Source organism: Theobroma cacao, chromosome 4, assembly GCF_000208745.1.
Source record: "Theobroma cacao cultivar B97-61/B2 chromosome 4, Criollo_cocoa_genome_V2, whole genome shotgun sequence".
Lineage (NCBI taxonomy): Eukaryota > Viridiplantae > Streptophyta > Magnoliopsida > Malvales > Malvaceae > Theobroma > Theobroma cacao.
In genome coordinates, this window is record NC_030853.1 from 26,480,226 (window position 1) to 26,496,093 (window position 15,868).

Consider the following 15,868-nt stretch of genomic DNA (forward strand, 5'->3'; position numbering starts at 1 on the left):
ACTGTTGCTACTCTTTCCTGTTTGGAACCAAATCATCGGGCGGGAAAGGGAATCCAATGCTACCAGCCGACTTTTTGGCTTTAACAAAATCGGCGACTTTTACGAGCGTCTGGCCGGCGGGATCGCAAATCTGGTGTCGTTTAAGGTGCTGCCTTTTTGTGTTTCACCTCTTCTTCTTATGTCCATTGTGTCTGTGTTAGTACATATACAGTAATTTTAATTTTGTCTCTACCAAGCCATAAAATGCAAGGATGAATAAAAACAAGAAATTATTAATTAATTCAATATAGCTAAAATATTTACATTTAATATATTGTTGCATATATAAATAGGTAAATAATTGAAGGTAACTATAATTATATATCTAAAATGAAGAAAGTGGCACAAAATGGAGGTTAATCATAGTTTATATAACATATATATATATATATATATTGCTTCAAATAGTCGTGGTTCATAGGTCAACCATGTTCCAATTTTGTAAAAAGGATTGGAGATAATCTTGATGGCAATCATGTTATCTTGAAATTAAAATCTTGATGACTTATATTTTTTTTTTCAATAAAAGAATAAAAGAAGGTTAAAAGGCACCCATCATTTTGGTTGGAGGATTGGTGTGATTATACTAAGAAGTAAGGAGGCACCCGTGAAGGTGTTCAATTTTCCTTGAAAAACAAAAGATGAGAAGGAAATAAATTATATTCATGTATAAGAAAAGGTTGTGACAGTCAAGCACTTTAAAGGAAAATAAAATTATACTCACTCAATAATGAGTACTAAAAGGAATCTTGGAATAATCATATTTTATTCTCCTTGGCATGTGAAAAAACAAAACATTAAATTTTTTTTGTATTGCTTATTTATCAAAGCGATAAACAACAAGGCACACGCCCGCACGTGACCGAGCAAGTTTTTGTTTGAACCTTTCTCTAATCCCAATTTGCATATAATAAAACTCCAATTAAACAAGCATCATTAGCCTCTATAATCTCAATGCATTAATATAATAATCAACTCCCCAAACTCTCATGAATTAAAGGAAAACAAACCATTCATTCTATATTCTTTAATTGAACCCACAATTTGGCCAAGTTGCTAGCTGTGGAACTGCAAATAATTTGAACAAATACTGTTAAACATGAGCAACTGACAATTAAATCATGTGTATTCTGAACTTATGAAGGAAGAAATTTTTTTTTTCAATCTTATAGTTTATCATAACTAACTAAAAATGATAACAATCATCAAGTTAAAAATTTTATTAATCTTAATTATTTATTAAACAATTTTAAGCATCTCAATTACTAACAATCATTAGGTCAATAAGGTAGTATTTCTAGATATAGTAAATCATCGTTTTATATTGTTCTTGGCTGTTGGAACTGGAGATTTTTAATTTTAAAAGTCATAAAACAAAATCCTGGGGTTGTTTGCTTGGACTGAAACCTTCCAAGAGAAATTCCTCTCAACTGTATTTAAATTAATTATTTTAAAAAAACAAACACTCCTAAATATAAAAATTTATCAGTTTTTACTTTTATGAATAATATGCAGAGACATAATGAATACAGAGATGACCATAACTTGCTACGATCTGCATGATGGGGGCTCGGATTCTGGTATGTTGAACACTTGGAACTCCAAAAAACCATTTAGATACATATAAACAAGGATGTCATAATTATGGATTATCAACCGCGCAACTGTCTTTTAGTTTTAAGTCATTTTTGATGAATTATTATCAAAAGGATCATCAGAGTCATCCTCTTGATCCAATGAAACATCGACCGATAAAATCAAAGTAGGAGAAATCTCTTCAGGCTCTTGAGAACTGTCACCTTGATCTGGTTGAACACCAGCTAACAAGGAAGGAAAAAGAGAAGCATCATCCATATGTTCCGGATCATCTGGGCCCTCCTCACTGGATTGTTCCGAGTTCATCCTGAATATAAAGTCTCTTGGGCTTAAAGGCTCTAAAATTTCAAACTCATGTTCTGGTTTATGCTGCTGATTAAATCGGCCCAGGACCTTAACGGGAGATTTGTAGCATGATTCACATAGGTCAAAACCTATTTCCTCCACACAGTCTTTGCATTTGTATCTCTCCCCGATTATTGGAGACATCTGCAACAAATGCAGAAATTGGCATTCATTAAATGTGTTCTCCAACCAAAACAAACATACAGTGCAATTGCAAAATGATCTACCATCCACTATCCACTAGGGTGGCAGCAAAAAGATGACGAGATTTTCCAGAGTCTGCTCTGGATGTAAGGGGACTTGGCTTCTATTGTTATGGTCATCTGCAGTCAGTTTCAGTACATTATTCTCCGATCTAAAATGTTGTAAATTCTCTTTCATCCTCCACCCTGAGCTCTAAATGTTTATCAATTATTATCACTGAACTGTTTAAAATGGAAAGTTTCCCCCCCGACTTTCAAAAAATAGTTTATCAGAATCACTACAAGGCATCTTCTAATCCTAGTTGGCTAGTCCAAATTACCCTACTAAGCTTGTAACTAGAGACAAAGGGGGTAGAGGGATTTAAAAAATTTGTTACAGTAGAGGGCATTAGATGGATGTTTCATATTTTCCAGTAATAACAAGAAACTACCCTTCTAATAAAAGAGTCGCTCTGTTCATACAAATAATGAAAATCAATAAAAGGAAAACTCCATATCTTCCATAATGTTTCTTCAAAGAACCAATTAGCCACTTTGGTGCAAATAACTGAATTTTAATCAGAGATAACAAAAATAAAAAGATTACCCCACAATAATCACAGCCCACTCCAACATGAACTTTTGGTCCATTGCCCAAAAACCATGATGAGTAGATAGCAGTAGAAATTGACGTTGTCCGGTTGGCATGTCGTTCAGTTTGTATTGAACCTGATCTCAAGTTTAATGGCAGGAATGAGTTCAACTATAAACAAATAATTAAGCATAAAGAAACAAAAATGTATATCAAGTTCAAGCCTTTGGGGGCATCAGTCACACAATACATTTAAACACACCTAGTTGTCAGGCTAATAACGCATGAAAAAGACGACAATCTCACACCTAACCCATAAAAAATGTTGCAATTGAGCACAAGAAAACAGAAAAACAAAGGAACTACATGAGACAGTTAGAGATTTCATTAGCATCCTTTCAAGAGAAGAGAAAAAGTCAGAACATGACCAAGTCACACTGATAAATATTATGACTGCACAAGGTAGTACTAAATCTGGTTTGACAAGGACAAGTTCTATGAGAGAGAAATTTGTGTTTTAAGGAAGTGTTTACTATATTTATAGCTAGTTAACAGCTTAGTTACACCTCTTAGTTGAGGAGAAGAGCAGCCTACAATCTAAATTACATGTTAAATCCTGAACCCCAGTAAGTTAATAGCTCTTCATAAGGTTTTCAAAAGAAATAAAGAAAAAAGAAAACATATTTCAAATTGAATCTTTTCTATAAGACAGGAAGGAATAGTTTAAATGATCATAGCACCCTAAGCATAACTGATGGTGAAAATAAATGATTCTGAGAGTAGGATACTGACAATTGTTTTTTTTGAGTAAGGCCCCTTGTCTTTCCGAATATTTCTCAGGAAACTGCTCCTCCAAGAAATGGTGTAGAATTAAACAAACACTTGCAAATCCATTTGGATGCAAGCTTTGACAAACTTGACACCTAGGGATTTCATCCTTTGGAATAACAAAACAAGATTCACAAAATACTGCACCAAAGAAGAAACATATGTAAATGATTGACAATGGTAGTCCCTAACCCTTTTTAACTTTTGAGATAACAGATAACAGAAATATATACTACCATGGCCACAATTGAGAACCACTGGTCGAAAGAGCAGCCTCTTGCATGCAGGACAGAGTAAATCAGCAACAGAAACCTTCTTTTGATCTCTATGTTCAAAATAATTTCTGATACAACTACTTCCTTGGTTGGGAGCATTTGCAGCATCTTCAGGGTTCTTCAAAGGTGTTGCCAGTTTAATTGGCATGCCATTTTCATCCTGCACAGTTGATTTTGGTGAATCCCTGAATGAGGAAGATTCCCCATTTTTAGAACAACTTTCTGAATAGAAGTCTGTTTGGAGATGAGCAAGGGTATAGTTATTCCCCAAAATATCAGAATTCTCAGTAAACTGTGGTGCAAATAAATTTTGATCAAATTGAGGTGAGAAGTGGCCTGCTCTCTTCTCTTCTTCTGAACAAGGAAAGAAGAAAATAGAAAAAAAATGATATATGAGACATTAATAAATCAAAATACATAAAGCACCAGCATCTTCCTCCCATTCTAGGGGAGATGTCAAATGAACTATCTAAAAATAGAAATTTATAGTCTAATGTATCAACAGTCAAAGCAACATGCAAAATTCAGAAAACTTTTGAGAATTGAGCACCAAAGAAAATGAAACAGATCTCAACATCAACAAAGGAAAGTTTCAACCAGAAATATAATAAGAAGAAAATTCAAGTGAGCTTATATTATTTCCCCAATTTTGGACAGCAAAAAAATCTGATTTCAGGATCAAATTAGTAATAGTTAGCAATTCACATAATCACAGTGTATAAGTATCTGCGATGTTTGGGAGCCGAGTTAAACTTCATGAAAATCGAATCATTTGTTGCTACTACGAACTAGAGATTAAGTCCTTATCACAATAACCAATTTTCAAGCATCTGGTAAATTAAAAACTTCACTAAAGCTTTCAAAAGATTCAGTGCATTGACTACAAATTATAAAAGCAATTTTTTTCCTGCAAAAACTAACAATTTGTAAACAGATTTTTGAGCACTTATCAGAATAAAGGAAAGAAGAAACAAAGGTACCTTGCACTTGTCTTTCCCTTTTCTTGTAGGCCATAGGATACAACTTCAGGAGCAAAAAGTGCAGCAATTGACAGATACTTGGGAAATGATTGAATGGGCAACGACAAACGGGACAGTGGGACTCAAGAAAATGATTCATTGCACTGTAGACACACCAGAAGCATGATAGGTGGCCACAGGCTGCAAATATGGAAAGCAAAGGCAGGTTACAGGTAAAATCACATGTGAAAATGTAGTTCAACACAGTGCCTTCTTACCTAATACAACAGGCTTGTATAAGAGTTCCCTGTAACAGAGAAGGGAATTGCCTTCAAACAGGTTGCATATTCAAGGAAAAACAGCTTCAATAAACTAATAACTACGAGGTACCCACAAATTGTAATAAGTTATACACCATTTAAGATAAATGATTAAACTATTAACTTCTGCTCATTGAATAGGTCCATAATTCATTTTTGCTTTATAATTTCCACAGAAAGGGAGAATACAAGCAACATTCAGCCTCTCAAATCCAAATCCTAGTCTCCTAATTCACCCAAAACTCATTATAACACCCACTGAATTCACCAAGAACATTAGAAACTCATATAAAAATGTCACTTGGGCTGGCTCATTCCATTTTGCTTTGAGAAAAGGCCTTTTCAACTTCAAGCTTGACAGAAATTAATGATATCCTTGAACATTTTCATTCAACTTTCACAGAGTTTTGACAGACGTGCACTTTCTTCAAGTGATTAGCCACTAGTCGACCATAAAGTTGGTTCCAACACCAAAATTGGGGGAAGCATAATACATTAGAAAATAGTCAGATGCAGAATTTTGGGAGTTGAATGTTGGCAAGTTTATTTTTATATTGAGACAAAAATCCACAAACATAAGCTCCTTTTTCAAATCTCAAAGAAGTCATCACTTACTTAGACCAATAAATAGAGCTGAGGTGAAAGTAAAGCACTAAACATATCCGCAAAGATGCCATCAAGCTTTAGATAAGCTTTTTTCCTAAATTTATTTATATAACAAGTCTTATTCCTAGTCCTAAGCTAACTGATTATTTAGAAACAAAAAACAGATGTAGCAAAATTAATCTCAAAATAAAACCCAAAATTGGTATATATTTTTTTAATCACCACAAGACAAAGACAAAGTCTCAAATCTCAATAGTTCATAGTATCATAGCTACTGCATAGCCTACTTCCTAAATCCTAACATGAATTCGGAATAAGCATATATAACCCTAAGTAAAAAGTGCAGCTATAATTCCATAAACACTAAAAATTTACTAGTAAACTCATAAAAAATTATATAAAATGATAAAAACAAATTTCTAAATAAAATTAATCCTTCCGATAAGATTATTATCAAACAAGTTTACCCTCCCTCCCATATTAGATACTTCATCGAGAACTAAAGCCAGGAGAAAGGGGCAAGAACTGACAGGCAAATGCAACATTGGAACTCGTCAGGAAATTCCTCAGACGGAAGGTTATCGATTCCTTCTCCTTCTTTTTCTTTCTCTGTTTCCATTAGGGTTTTATCCATATTCACGTCGTTTTCCTCTTTTTCCATTTTCTGAAACAGGGAAAAAAAAGAAAAAGAAAAAGAAAAGAAAATGATGAGAGCGGAAAGGGAAGGAGGGGAGGCGAAGGGAATCGTAGGAGAAGGGGGGAAAGGGTAAATTAATGCTCAGAGGTGGCCAACAATTTGGGCTGGCAAGTTGCTGGTGCTGCTGCCAACAGAGACGCCTTTGCCTTATCAGCTGGCTTACTGGCCCTACCTACTTGGGCTTCCCTCTAATTTTGACTTCGGCCCATTTCAACTCTGGCTTTACCAACCTTTCCATTTTTTTTTCTTTTTTCCATATTTTTATGTTTAATTTGTATTTTAAAAAAAAAAACCTCCACATGAATCAATTATATTTTTCTCCTGTAGAAAGTAGTTGAGAGTACTTGCAAAGCCCATGCCCTCCATTTAATATATATATATATTCAAATTGCATTTTCTTTATGTAGAATTTTCTAATAATAAAGGGAAGGTGTACAAATTGCAAAACTAAAAAATTAAATAAATAGAATGCAAGGGATGTAAATGTAATCCGCAATATAAATTTGTAATAGAAAGTTTAACAAAACCATTCTGCTAAAAGAAAGAAATAAAATTAAAAAAAAAAAGGTGACACGTTGGAAACATCATCGTTTGGTCTGTTTTAAGTTATAACATAATATTTTTACAATTTGATAATTTATTAACAGTAAACTCTACTGTCTACATAATGTACATAAAAAACGTCCAAACCTGAATCAAATCTCTTCTATATCAGAATAATCGCCAAGCCAGAACAAAATTAACTGTCTTTCAACATATTTAGTTAAATAAAGCACTCAGATAAACCCGCATTGCAAGACCGGAAACTGACATCCACCTTATTAAGCTAATGAAAAAAAAAAAAAAAATCAAATCAAATGAAAAGTATGCCGTGGATTTTCCATTTCCTTCCCCGCTCACAAATCTTCCGCTGCTGTTGAGAATTAAAGACACAGCAGACTTGTTACCGGAGAATTGGATCCACCTCAAAGCCCTGTGGAGTTATTTCCAGATTTTAACGGATTTGTCGTAACTGGCAGAGGCCACCATCCCTGTTACTTGTGACTGTGCCAGGGCTGATATCACACATTCGTGAGCTGTTATCGTCAAACACTTATTCTCAGCCGTGTTCCAAAGCTCCAACGACTGCAAAAGATAAGTTTAAAGGGAAGAGAGAAAAGAAAAGGAAATTAGCTATCGTGAAATATGTCATAGTACAACTTTAGACTCTGTATATAGTGGATTGCATATTCTATTAAGGTCAAAAGATTTCATATTGTTTGCAAAATAAGTAGACAGCTATCTATGGAAATGGAAATAGAGCCACCAACCATCAATAGTAACGAGTAGTGTAAATTGAAATGAACAATGGCAATGATATCAATTAGTTCTTGACATATCACCAGAAGAACAAGAAATGGCACCTGATAGCCACCAACAACCAAGAGAGCAGGAAAGCCAGGATGAAAAACACAAGACTGAAACTTGTTTCCACTGGAATTGAGCTCGTGAATGCACTCGCCCGACGCCAGTGACCACACTCTGACAGACTCTTGACTGACAGATGCTAAAAAGTCTCCATTTGTGTCCCAACAAACAGAGTGTACCTCTGACGAGTGTCCCTGGGAGTCAAAAAAATACCAAAATTGATTACCTGAAACCTAAGAATGAAGTAATATACTCTTGCTTTACTAAATTCCAAATTTAACAATATTTCTACCTGCAGTAAGTGTATCCTTCTTTCAGCCTCTACATCAAAGATAGACACAACATTCTCTGCTGCTGCTGCTAGTAACTGTCCTATTCTTGGTTGAAATCTGACATTAGTGCTGCCTCCCTGCTTCATTTAGTGAAAGCAATTTAGATGACAAACCTCATAACCAAAAGAACCTTCAGTACTTCAAAAAAGGACAAAGCTTAAGGATTTAGAAGGCTAGCCTTGGAGCTATGGGTGCAAGAATGCTGATTGATATTCCAGAAGCGAATCTCACTATTACCATCACAAGAGCAGAAAAGTTCATTCTTCTTAGGGTGGAAATCAAGGGACATAACTTGTGCTGTATGCCCCATACATTTCCAGATGCAAAAACTTGGCTGCAAAAATGACAAAATCAAGTGCCCCTGGTATGTGAGCTATAATATTCATCAACATTTGAACAATGTAGAATTCCTAAGTCTTTTCTATAATAGTAACAACTTTGCTTCTTGTCTTCCAGCAAACAATGTCAGTTTTGATGGTGTGAGCATTATTTCAGCATAGACAACAGGTGGAAAGTGTAGTCTATATAAACCTGAACGAAGACTGACACAAAAGAAACAGGCAAAGAGGGACAAAAAAAGAGAATTACACACATAAATGGAAAAATAAAATAGTGAGAAGTTATACTTGTGTAGCATCCCAAACTCGCACTGTTGTATCAAAAGAAGATGTTGCCAGCTGAGTGGAATTTGGTCTGAAGCGAATATCAGTTATAAGATAAGTGTGTTCCTCTGGTGTGCATTCAGTTTGCAGAGTTTCCATGTTCCAAAGAACAGCCTACTGACAAGAAATAGACAAGCATGCACATCATTTTTCCATACTTCCACTAAAGTCCATTTTTTTATTAATCATAAATATTCTCACAACTGTACTTCTGAGGATCCAAGGAATTTATGAAAATAAAACAGTCAAAATAACAACAATAAATGATAATTTGAACTTATGTGGCATACTACATAAAAAAATCCATACATTGCATTCTACAATGCATTATACCTTCTTGTCATGACCAGCACTGGCCAACAGCTTTCCATCTGAAGAGAAATGACAGCAGGTGACTTTGCTATTGCTTTTACGTATTGAACCAACTTCATTGAAGCTAAAACCTGAAATGCAGAAAACAGGTCATTGTTTTGGTCAACCTGAAGAATGTGCTGATGAAAGTATGAGATCAATTATTACCCTTTGAAGTCTCAGTAGCGTGTTCAGAAGGGTTTCGTTTTAAGGTGCCAAACAAATTGCCTCCATCTCCATCATCATGTGAGAGAAAAGATTCCACATTGTCATCCAAGGAGCCAACATCTCCAAAATGTTCCATGTCTTCCTGCAATTAGGAATTATATCATAAGCAGATACATTGAAATGACTTATTCAAGGCTACACTTAAGATACACGGTCCAATTCTGACAGGAAATTAAGTGCAGGGCAGCATGAGAAAAGGCAAGGCAGATGAATTACAAAAATGGAAGAATAATAGTGAAGAAACAGGGGCTATTGTCCAGGTTTATTTGCTTGATCAGAATATTCAATCACACTTGACTCTGAACAAGAAAGAAAGAAAGACAAGTAAGAAAGAGAAAGAAATAAAAAACAACTAGATATCAAGAAACAAAACCCTGATGAAACTTGCTAACAACAAAATTTCGTTTAGAAATGGTCAACACTGCCATATTCTTCAACAAGAGTATTAGGATCCTATTGTAGCCTTAAACCCGTATCAAATTATTTCCCTAGGAAACAAAACATAGCCATCTGTTAAGCCCTAACAAGAGCCCAACTCAAGAGGACCAAAATATCCAAAAAATTCTAATACTATAGAATGAACAGCTCCTGAATGAAGACTGTCATGAATAGCGTACAATGCTGTATTACAACACCTAGATTCATCTTTAACCATTCAAACAAAAACAATAAATTAAAAATCCTACAAATTGAAAGACTTAAAAACAAGTTATCTAAATTCTTAACAATTTCCACAGAAAAAATAGTGTTCGAGCAAAGGATATTGTGCCTCCATCCATGTCACATCTATGGCATCAATAATTCAGCCAATATACAGAAGCAATATTTAAACATGGCAAGCAACATACACCACATCATTCTCAAGACAATAAGCAAGGATATTCACAATAGTGATCAACATTACCAGCAATTCTAAGTTGCATGAAATGCGATGAGAAGGGCATCGTGGATCAAAGTTTCAGATGTTAGAACACGATATTCCATCTTATATAATCCAAACCATAGAATGCTAGAATATAAGCTTTTTCTATCACTTATTCATCATTTTTTAACAAGTAGATCAAAAGCATTTTATTTGGTGGTTAATTAACTCTGACAACAGCAAGAAGTATAAGAAGTTGGTCAGGCCTGGTACATCCACAAGAATGCACATAATAACGGTCATAAGATGGGGTCTATCAAATATAGAACTTCACTGGCTTTCCAAGACCAATGATAATTTGCTGAGTACTCCATAATAATTTTGCATCCAAAAGTTTTATGCAAGCTGCATGAATGTGGGAATACTTTGGGGTTATAAGTATTGCAGGTTCAAAAAGTCTACTACCAATGCATGAGTTGGCTATAAACTAGGACTACATACCAGCTGGTTGGTTGATGATGCAATACCACCTGTTCCATCAGATCCATACATCATCAAATTTTTTGACATGCTACTACCATGCTGCATATTGCCCACCATGGCCACTCCATCACCAGGTGTATGAGTTGATGGGGTTGATGGCTGAGAGTTAGGGGAAGGACCTACTGTGTTTCCGGTACCAGTACTATTAGCAGGTCCAGAAGATGAAGGCCCTTTTCGTTTCCGGTTATTCTAACACACCATACAAGTAATAGTTGTCAATTTACAGGACAAGGAGGGAATAAAAGATAAAGCATCAGGAAATGTTCCCATCACAAATGTATGTGAGTTTTTATGAAGACCAGCTGTGCTGTAACAAGAAACATTGTGATAACCAAGAAACAAAACATAAGTAAGCTCAACCTGCTGCACTTGCTGCATCTGCAATGGGTCTTGTTGAGAGGACGATTGTCTTATTGGTGGCATGTTCATCTGCTGAAAAACCACAAAAAGGCTCAAATGAAATTAAGCACAAAGAGCATTGACCACTCTTAACCAACTTTATACAAATTAGGACTTGTCAAGAACTACTGAACTAGTGCAACCATCATTATATGCCATACCAAAATAAAGTTTGCCATAAATTTAAAGAGAAAAAGTATAAAATACGCACCAAACAACTGAGTGGCATGTAGAAGAGTAATGGCATGCATATAAAGGCACGGCAGATAGTAATGGTATGTAATACTTGTCACAAGTATCTCTAAAGACAATTTTATTTATTTATTTATTTTTCTCTAGAACATGTAATTGAAAGACGAGCATGTACATCTCATCCATTAACAAGATTGCAGGATACAGCAACTTTTGCTCAACTGAACCTTAAGCACTTTCTTGTCAATTTTGAATATGAAAACGATTAGGGTGTCTTTGGATGTAGGAAGTAATAGAAAAGTTATAACTGGTTCGGGAAGGGAAATCTTACTTTTGATGAGGTTGATTGCATTGGAGACCCTATAGATCCATCATTGGCAGTTGGCTGGCCCTCTTTCGTATTTAAGGTGCCTCGAGATAATCCTGAAAATCTTTGAGGATCCATATCTCCGTACATTGGTGAACTACCCAGATTTCCTTGCGTCTGGACCTGTGCCAAGAGCTGTTGTTGTTGCTGCTGTGGCAAAAGCTGAAACTGGTTTGCATTCTGTAGAAATGGCTTTTGCACTTGTGTGCCTAAACTTGGCCGAATTTGATCAATGCCCTGTAATTTTAGTTAAGGAGTCAGTTAAGGAACCACTCAGATATTGAAAATAAAGACAATGGACAGAAGTCCAGTTTAGAACTTACTGTTAATGGCCAACCCTTCAATGGAAGGCTACCAACTCCAGGGTTCAAACCTTGACGAAGAAAAATAAGCATGGAAGTATGAGTATATTTACAAGAATGTCTTAACTTAATACACCACAGAGCCAAAGCTATTAGATATGTTGCCTTCATCTCATAAGAATAATAAACTTGATGGAAAAAGATAAGGCAACTTCATGCAGGGTTTTCTGAGTAGATAGGTCAAACTAGAGGATCACCGGATCATCTTAAGTTACAGCAGCACTAAGCATAATATCAGCAGCTCAAAAACAAACACCTAGCCTATTGGCTTTTCTATTAAAATTTTTGGGATCATAGTCCACAAGTTTAGAGAAGCACGTCAGTTGAATATGGGAGGAAAGATGAGAAGGTCTGTGATGAAACAAACAATATATGTTTCTGTTAAGCTGAATGGCAATGGCATAACAGTATACTAAAGCAATATATCCATGAAAAAAAATACATAATCAGAAGTCTGGGTTAGGGCAATGAAACTCATTAGTATCCAGTCGGGTGACTGGTGCGAAGAGAATGTAACACTATCAGCTATAATTACCAGTGTTTCCTATTCCAGGTTTCGACTGCATGATTCCCTGTCCATAAATTGAAGAAGGATCCATAGGCATGGATCTCTGCGTACCACCCAAGTTCACTTCACCTTTAATGTCCTGCAAGGAGAAAACAATTAAAGAATCATTAGTTCAACCAAACTGAAAGAGTATAATAGGGAGGTTGCAAAATTTGCAGCAAATGCAGGAAAATCTTTATCCAAGTAGCAATAACAGTTTGTAGAGTCTTTGCCTGAATTTGCTGCAATGCTGCAGTTACACTTCCATGGTTTCCTTGAACCAGCTGACTGTGTCAAGAGACAGAGAGTTTGTGTGTGTCATTAACCAGAAAAAGGCTAATTACAATAAAATTTACAAGTACATTTACCCAGGATGATTTGTAGCTGATTTTAAGAGGGCCATCCTAGCATCAAGAAGTGGCTGGGACGTCTCTGAATTCATTGCATTTGGGTGTTTCATGCGCTCTTCATACATTTTTGCTGCCAATGCACTTGCATTTGACTGCCCAAGCATTCCTTCAGAACCAATAGCATTTACAGGACCACCCAGAGTAGGATGATTAGGATCCCTACGCTGCAACTGAGCTTGACGCATCAGCTGCAACTGCTGCATCTGCAGCTGTTGTTGCTCCTTTGCTTTAATTTGCTGTGCCTGTATATAAATACCATAATGGTTTGAGAACAATCAATGTAAATTGCACAATTTACAAGAATTTACAACAATACTTGTTAAAGTTGTAGAAAGCTACCTCAATGTATGCTGCAGCAGCCTCTGAATGCTTGTCATTTGTTCTCGATATAAATATGTCCCAAAAAACAGACCACCACTCAAAAAGAAACCCACCAGGAGCATCAATCGCTGGATAAATAAGCAAGTTCTATATGAATCAGTAATCACTTACTCAAACTAAATTCCCTCAACCAACAATATGCTACACATACTACTACATAACCAGGTGACTAGAATCAAGTATAACCTTTAATTTCAAAGCACAAATCCCTATCATTCCATAACTGATTTAAAAAATAAAAGCAAAACAAATTCTTCCATCCGATTAAAACCTATGGTACATGCACCTGGGATTGGGCATCTGACACAGGAATACCACATTTGGGCAATATTTACATTAACGTTGAGGATCTAAGTGTCATACTTACGTCAATTTAAAGTGTCCAAGAAGTGTCACCCGCAGGTACATTAAAGTGAATTGAAGAGTCCGAGTAACATAGGCTAAAACAGATTCATATAAAAACTCAATATTGTCCTTTTCCGCATAAAAAATCTTCACTCACTTAATTTAATGACTTAAATAAACAGAATTTATACATTTCTGTCAAAGCCAATTCTTACCTACTGGATCCGGTGCGACTTTCCCTTCTGTCATGAAGGACTTTGCAGTGGCATGCAATTTTTTCTTCACCAAATAATCATATATATAAACATCAAGCCTACCAACCAAAAAAAGATAAAAAAAAGAAAACATAAATTAAGGACTCAATTAAAATAAAAATAAAAATAAAATTCATTTTGTGAAATAACATATAATTACATCTTATCTGCCTCCCAATTACTCTGCGCCATCGTTTCAGCCCAAAAACAAATCAATTAACTGTTCAAAACAACACGAACAACCATAAAATTGATTTGAAGTAAAATAAAATTTCAATTTTTCCATAAAAAATTACAATTGTAAAACCCGAAGCTACATTGATCAAAACTAACCTTAAAGGAAGCAATTCAGCTGGATCAAAGCCTACATTACCATTCTTGAGCTCGTGAACAAGCGATCTTTATCGATCAACCATTGGTTTCTGCATTCAAGAAGAAACAATTCCAAAAAATTCAATCAAAATTCACATATTTCTTTAAAGTATCTTAAAATTGACGAAATTAAAGAGAACAGAGCTCGATACCTTTCGACTTACGGAACTGGCAGCTAAAAACAGAAAGGAAAATTACTTAATTAGGGTTTTTTTATTAGAAGAATTGAAATTTATGAAGCATCGAAGTTCAGAGTACTGTTTTAACAGGAGAAAATAGGAGAGTTGGGATGAGATCCGAAGCGCAGATTCGAGTGCTCGGAGTCTTAGCTTATGAGCCGAATCTGAGGTTCGGAAGGTTTTGTTAAGAGGGGATGGTGGAACCCTTCCCTCAGTTTTCACTTTTCACTGCCGAAGCTAATGGGAGCCGCCACATGCGTGGATGTAGATATTTTTCGTCTTTGCTTTTTCCATGAGTAAATAAATATTTTTTTCTAATTTCTCAAATTTTAAATCTAAATTACTGAATTTATTTGAAAAAATTCCTGAGTATAATTTTTTATTTAAAAAAAGAAGATTTGAATTTAATTTTTAAAAATTAAATTTTCTTAAATTTGAAATTGTTCTAAAATATAAGCAATATGTCATAGATATAGGTTATTCAAAATTCAAATAGTCAAATCAATTTTATTTACATATGACTTAAAATTTTTTATTATCCACAGTTTACTTTTTGTTACAAATTATCCACAATTGATGTGAGCCATAGAAAATAGTTTATTTATACAACAATGTAATATACATTGCATTTTAAATTATACTAATTTTAACTAAACTTTGATTCCCTTATACAAAATTAAAAATAATGACTAACAAAATTAAATGAATTGGTTAAAATTTATAAACATAATATTTAAAAAAACTCTTAAATTATTTAAAAATATTTAAATATATTTAATTTTTTAATACATTCAATTAAATCATTATATTTTTATTTTAAATCAATTAAGTCTTTACTAATGATTAATTAATTATCATTAATTATAATTTTATTTATCATTTTATGTCATGTGATGATAACGTGACATGATAATATGTTATAATATGTGGTAAAGTAACATACTAACATGGCATAATAATATGAAAACATGACATTTTTTACTATTCATATCAGTAGAGTTACATATGCATTAAATGAGAACAAAACAGTTAATCAACTATTAATCATAAAAATTTATTTGATTTAAAATAAAAGTACAAGGACATAACTAAACAAAATAAAAAAAATTAAAAACTTATTTAAATTTTTTTAAATAGTTTATAAATTAAAATTTATGCTAAATTTATATAAACGAAGTTATTTGATTTCTTTTTAATTATGTATTGCTTCATTGTTTCTTATCTACACTTTAAAAA

General features: G+C 34.4%; 2 protein-coding genes across 4 annotated transcripts; both read right to left on the reverse strand.

The window, feature by feature from the left end:
* LOC18602744 (E3 ubiquitin-protein ligase PRT1) lies at positions 1,640-6,548 on the reverse strand. Of its 2 annotated transcripts, XM_007034328.2 has the most exons (7): positions 6,273-6,546; positions 5,095-5,123; positions 4,838-5,017; positions 3,819-4,211; positions 3,547-3,723; positions 2,770-2,891; positions 1,640-2,124 (listed from the first exon to the last, which is right to left on the reverse strand). In XM_007034328.2, exons 1-7 carry the CDS (start codon positions 6,401-6,403, stop codon positions 1,717-1,719), a joined length of 1,440 nt encoding a protein of 479 aa, XP_007034390.2. In that variant the 5' UTR covers positions 6,404-6,546; the 3' UTR covers positions 1,640-1,716. The 2 variants fall into 2 exon arrangements, with proteins under 2 accessions (XP_007034390.2, XP_017975664.1); XM_018120175.1 differs by lacking the exon at positions 3,547-3,723 and having other exon boundaries at positions 6,273-6,548.
* Positions 7,020-14,794, reverse strand: LOC18602745 (transcriptional corepressor LEUNIG_HOMOLOG). 2 transcript variants are annotated; one of them, XM_018119989.1, is made up of 19 exons: positions 14,606-14,794; positions 14,415-14,503; positions 14,242-14,301; positions 14,043-14,140; positions 13,441-13,550; positions 13,060-13,343; positions 12,925-12,979; positions 12,680-12,791; positions 12,106-12,155; positions 11,747-12,019; positions 11,185-11,253; positions 10,783-11,013; positions 9,360-9,501; positions 9,174-9,283; positions 8,805-8,954; positions 8,357-8,512; positions 8,139-8,255; positions 7,843-8,040; positions 7,020-7,564 (listed from the first exon to the last, which is right to left on the reverse strand). In XM_018119989.1, exons 3-19 carry the CDS (start codon positions 14,271-14,273, stop codon positions 7,421-7,423), a joined length of 2,331 nt encoding a protein of 776 aa, XP_017975478.1. In that variant the 5' UTR covers positions 14,274-14,301; positions 14,415-14,503; positions 14,606-14,794; the 3' UTR covers positions 7,020-7,420. The 2 variants fall into 2 exon arrangements, with proteins under 2 accessions (XP_017975478.1, XP_007034391.2); XM_007034329.2 differs by having other exon boundaries at positions 11,185-11,256.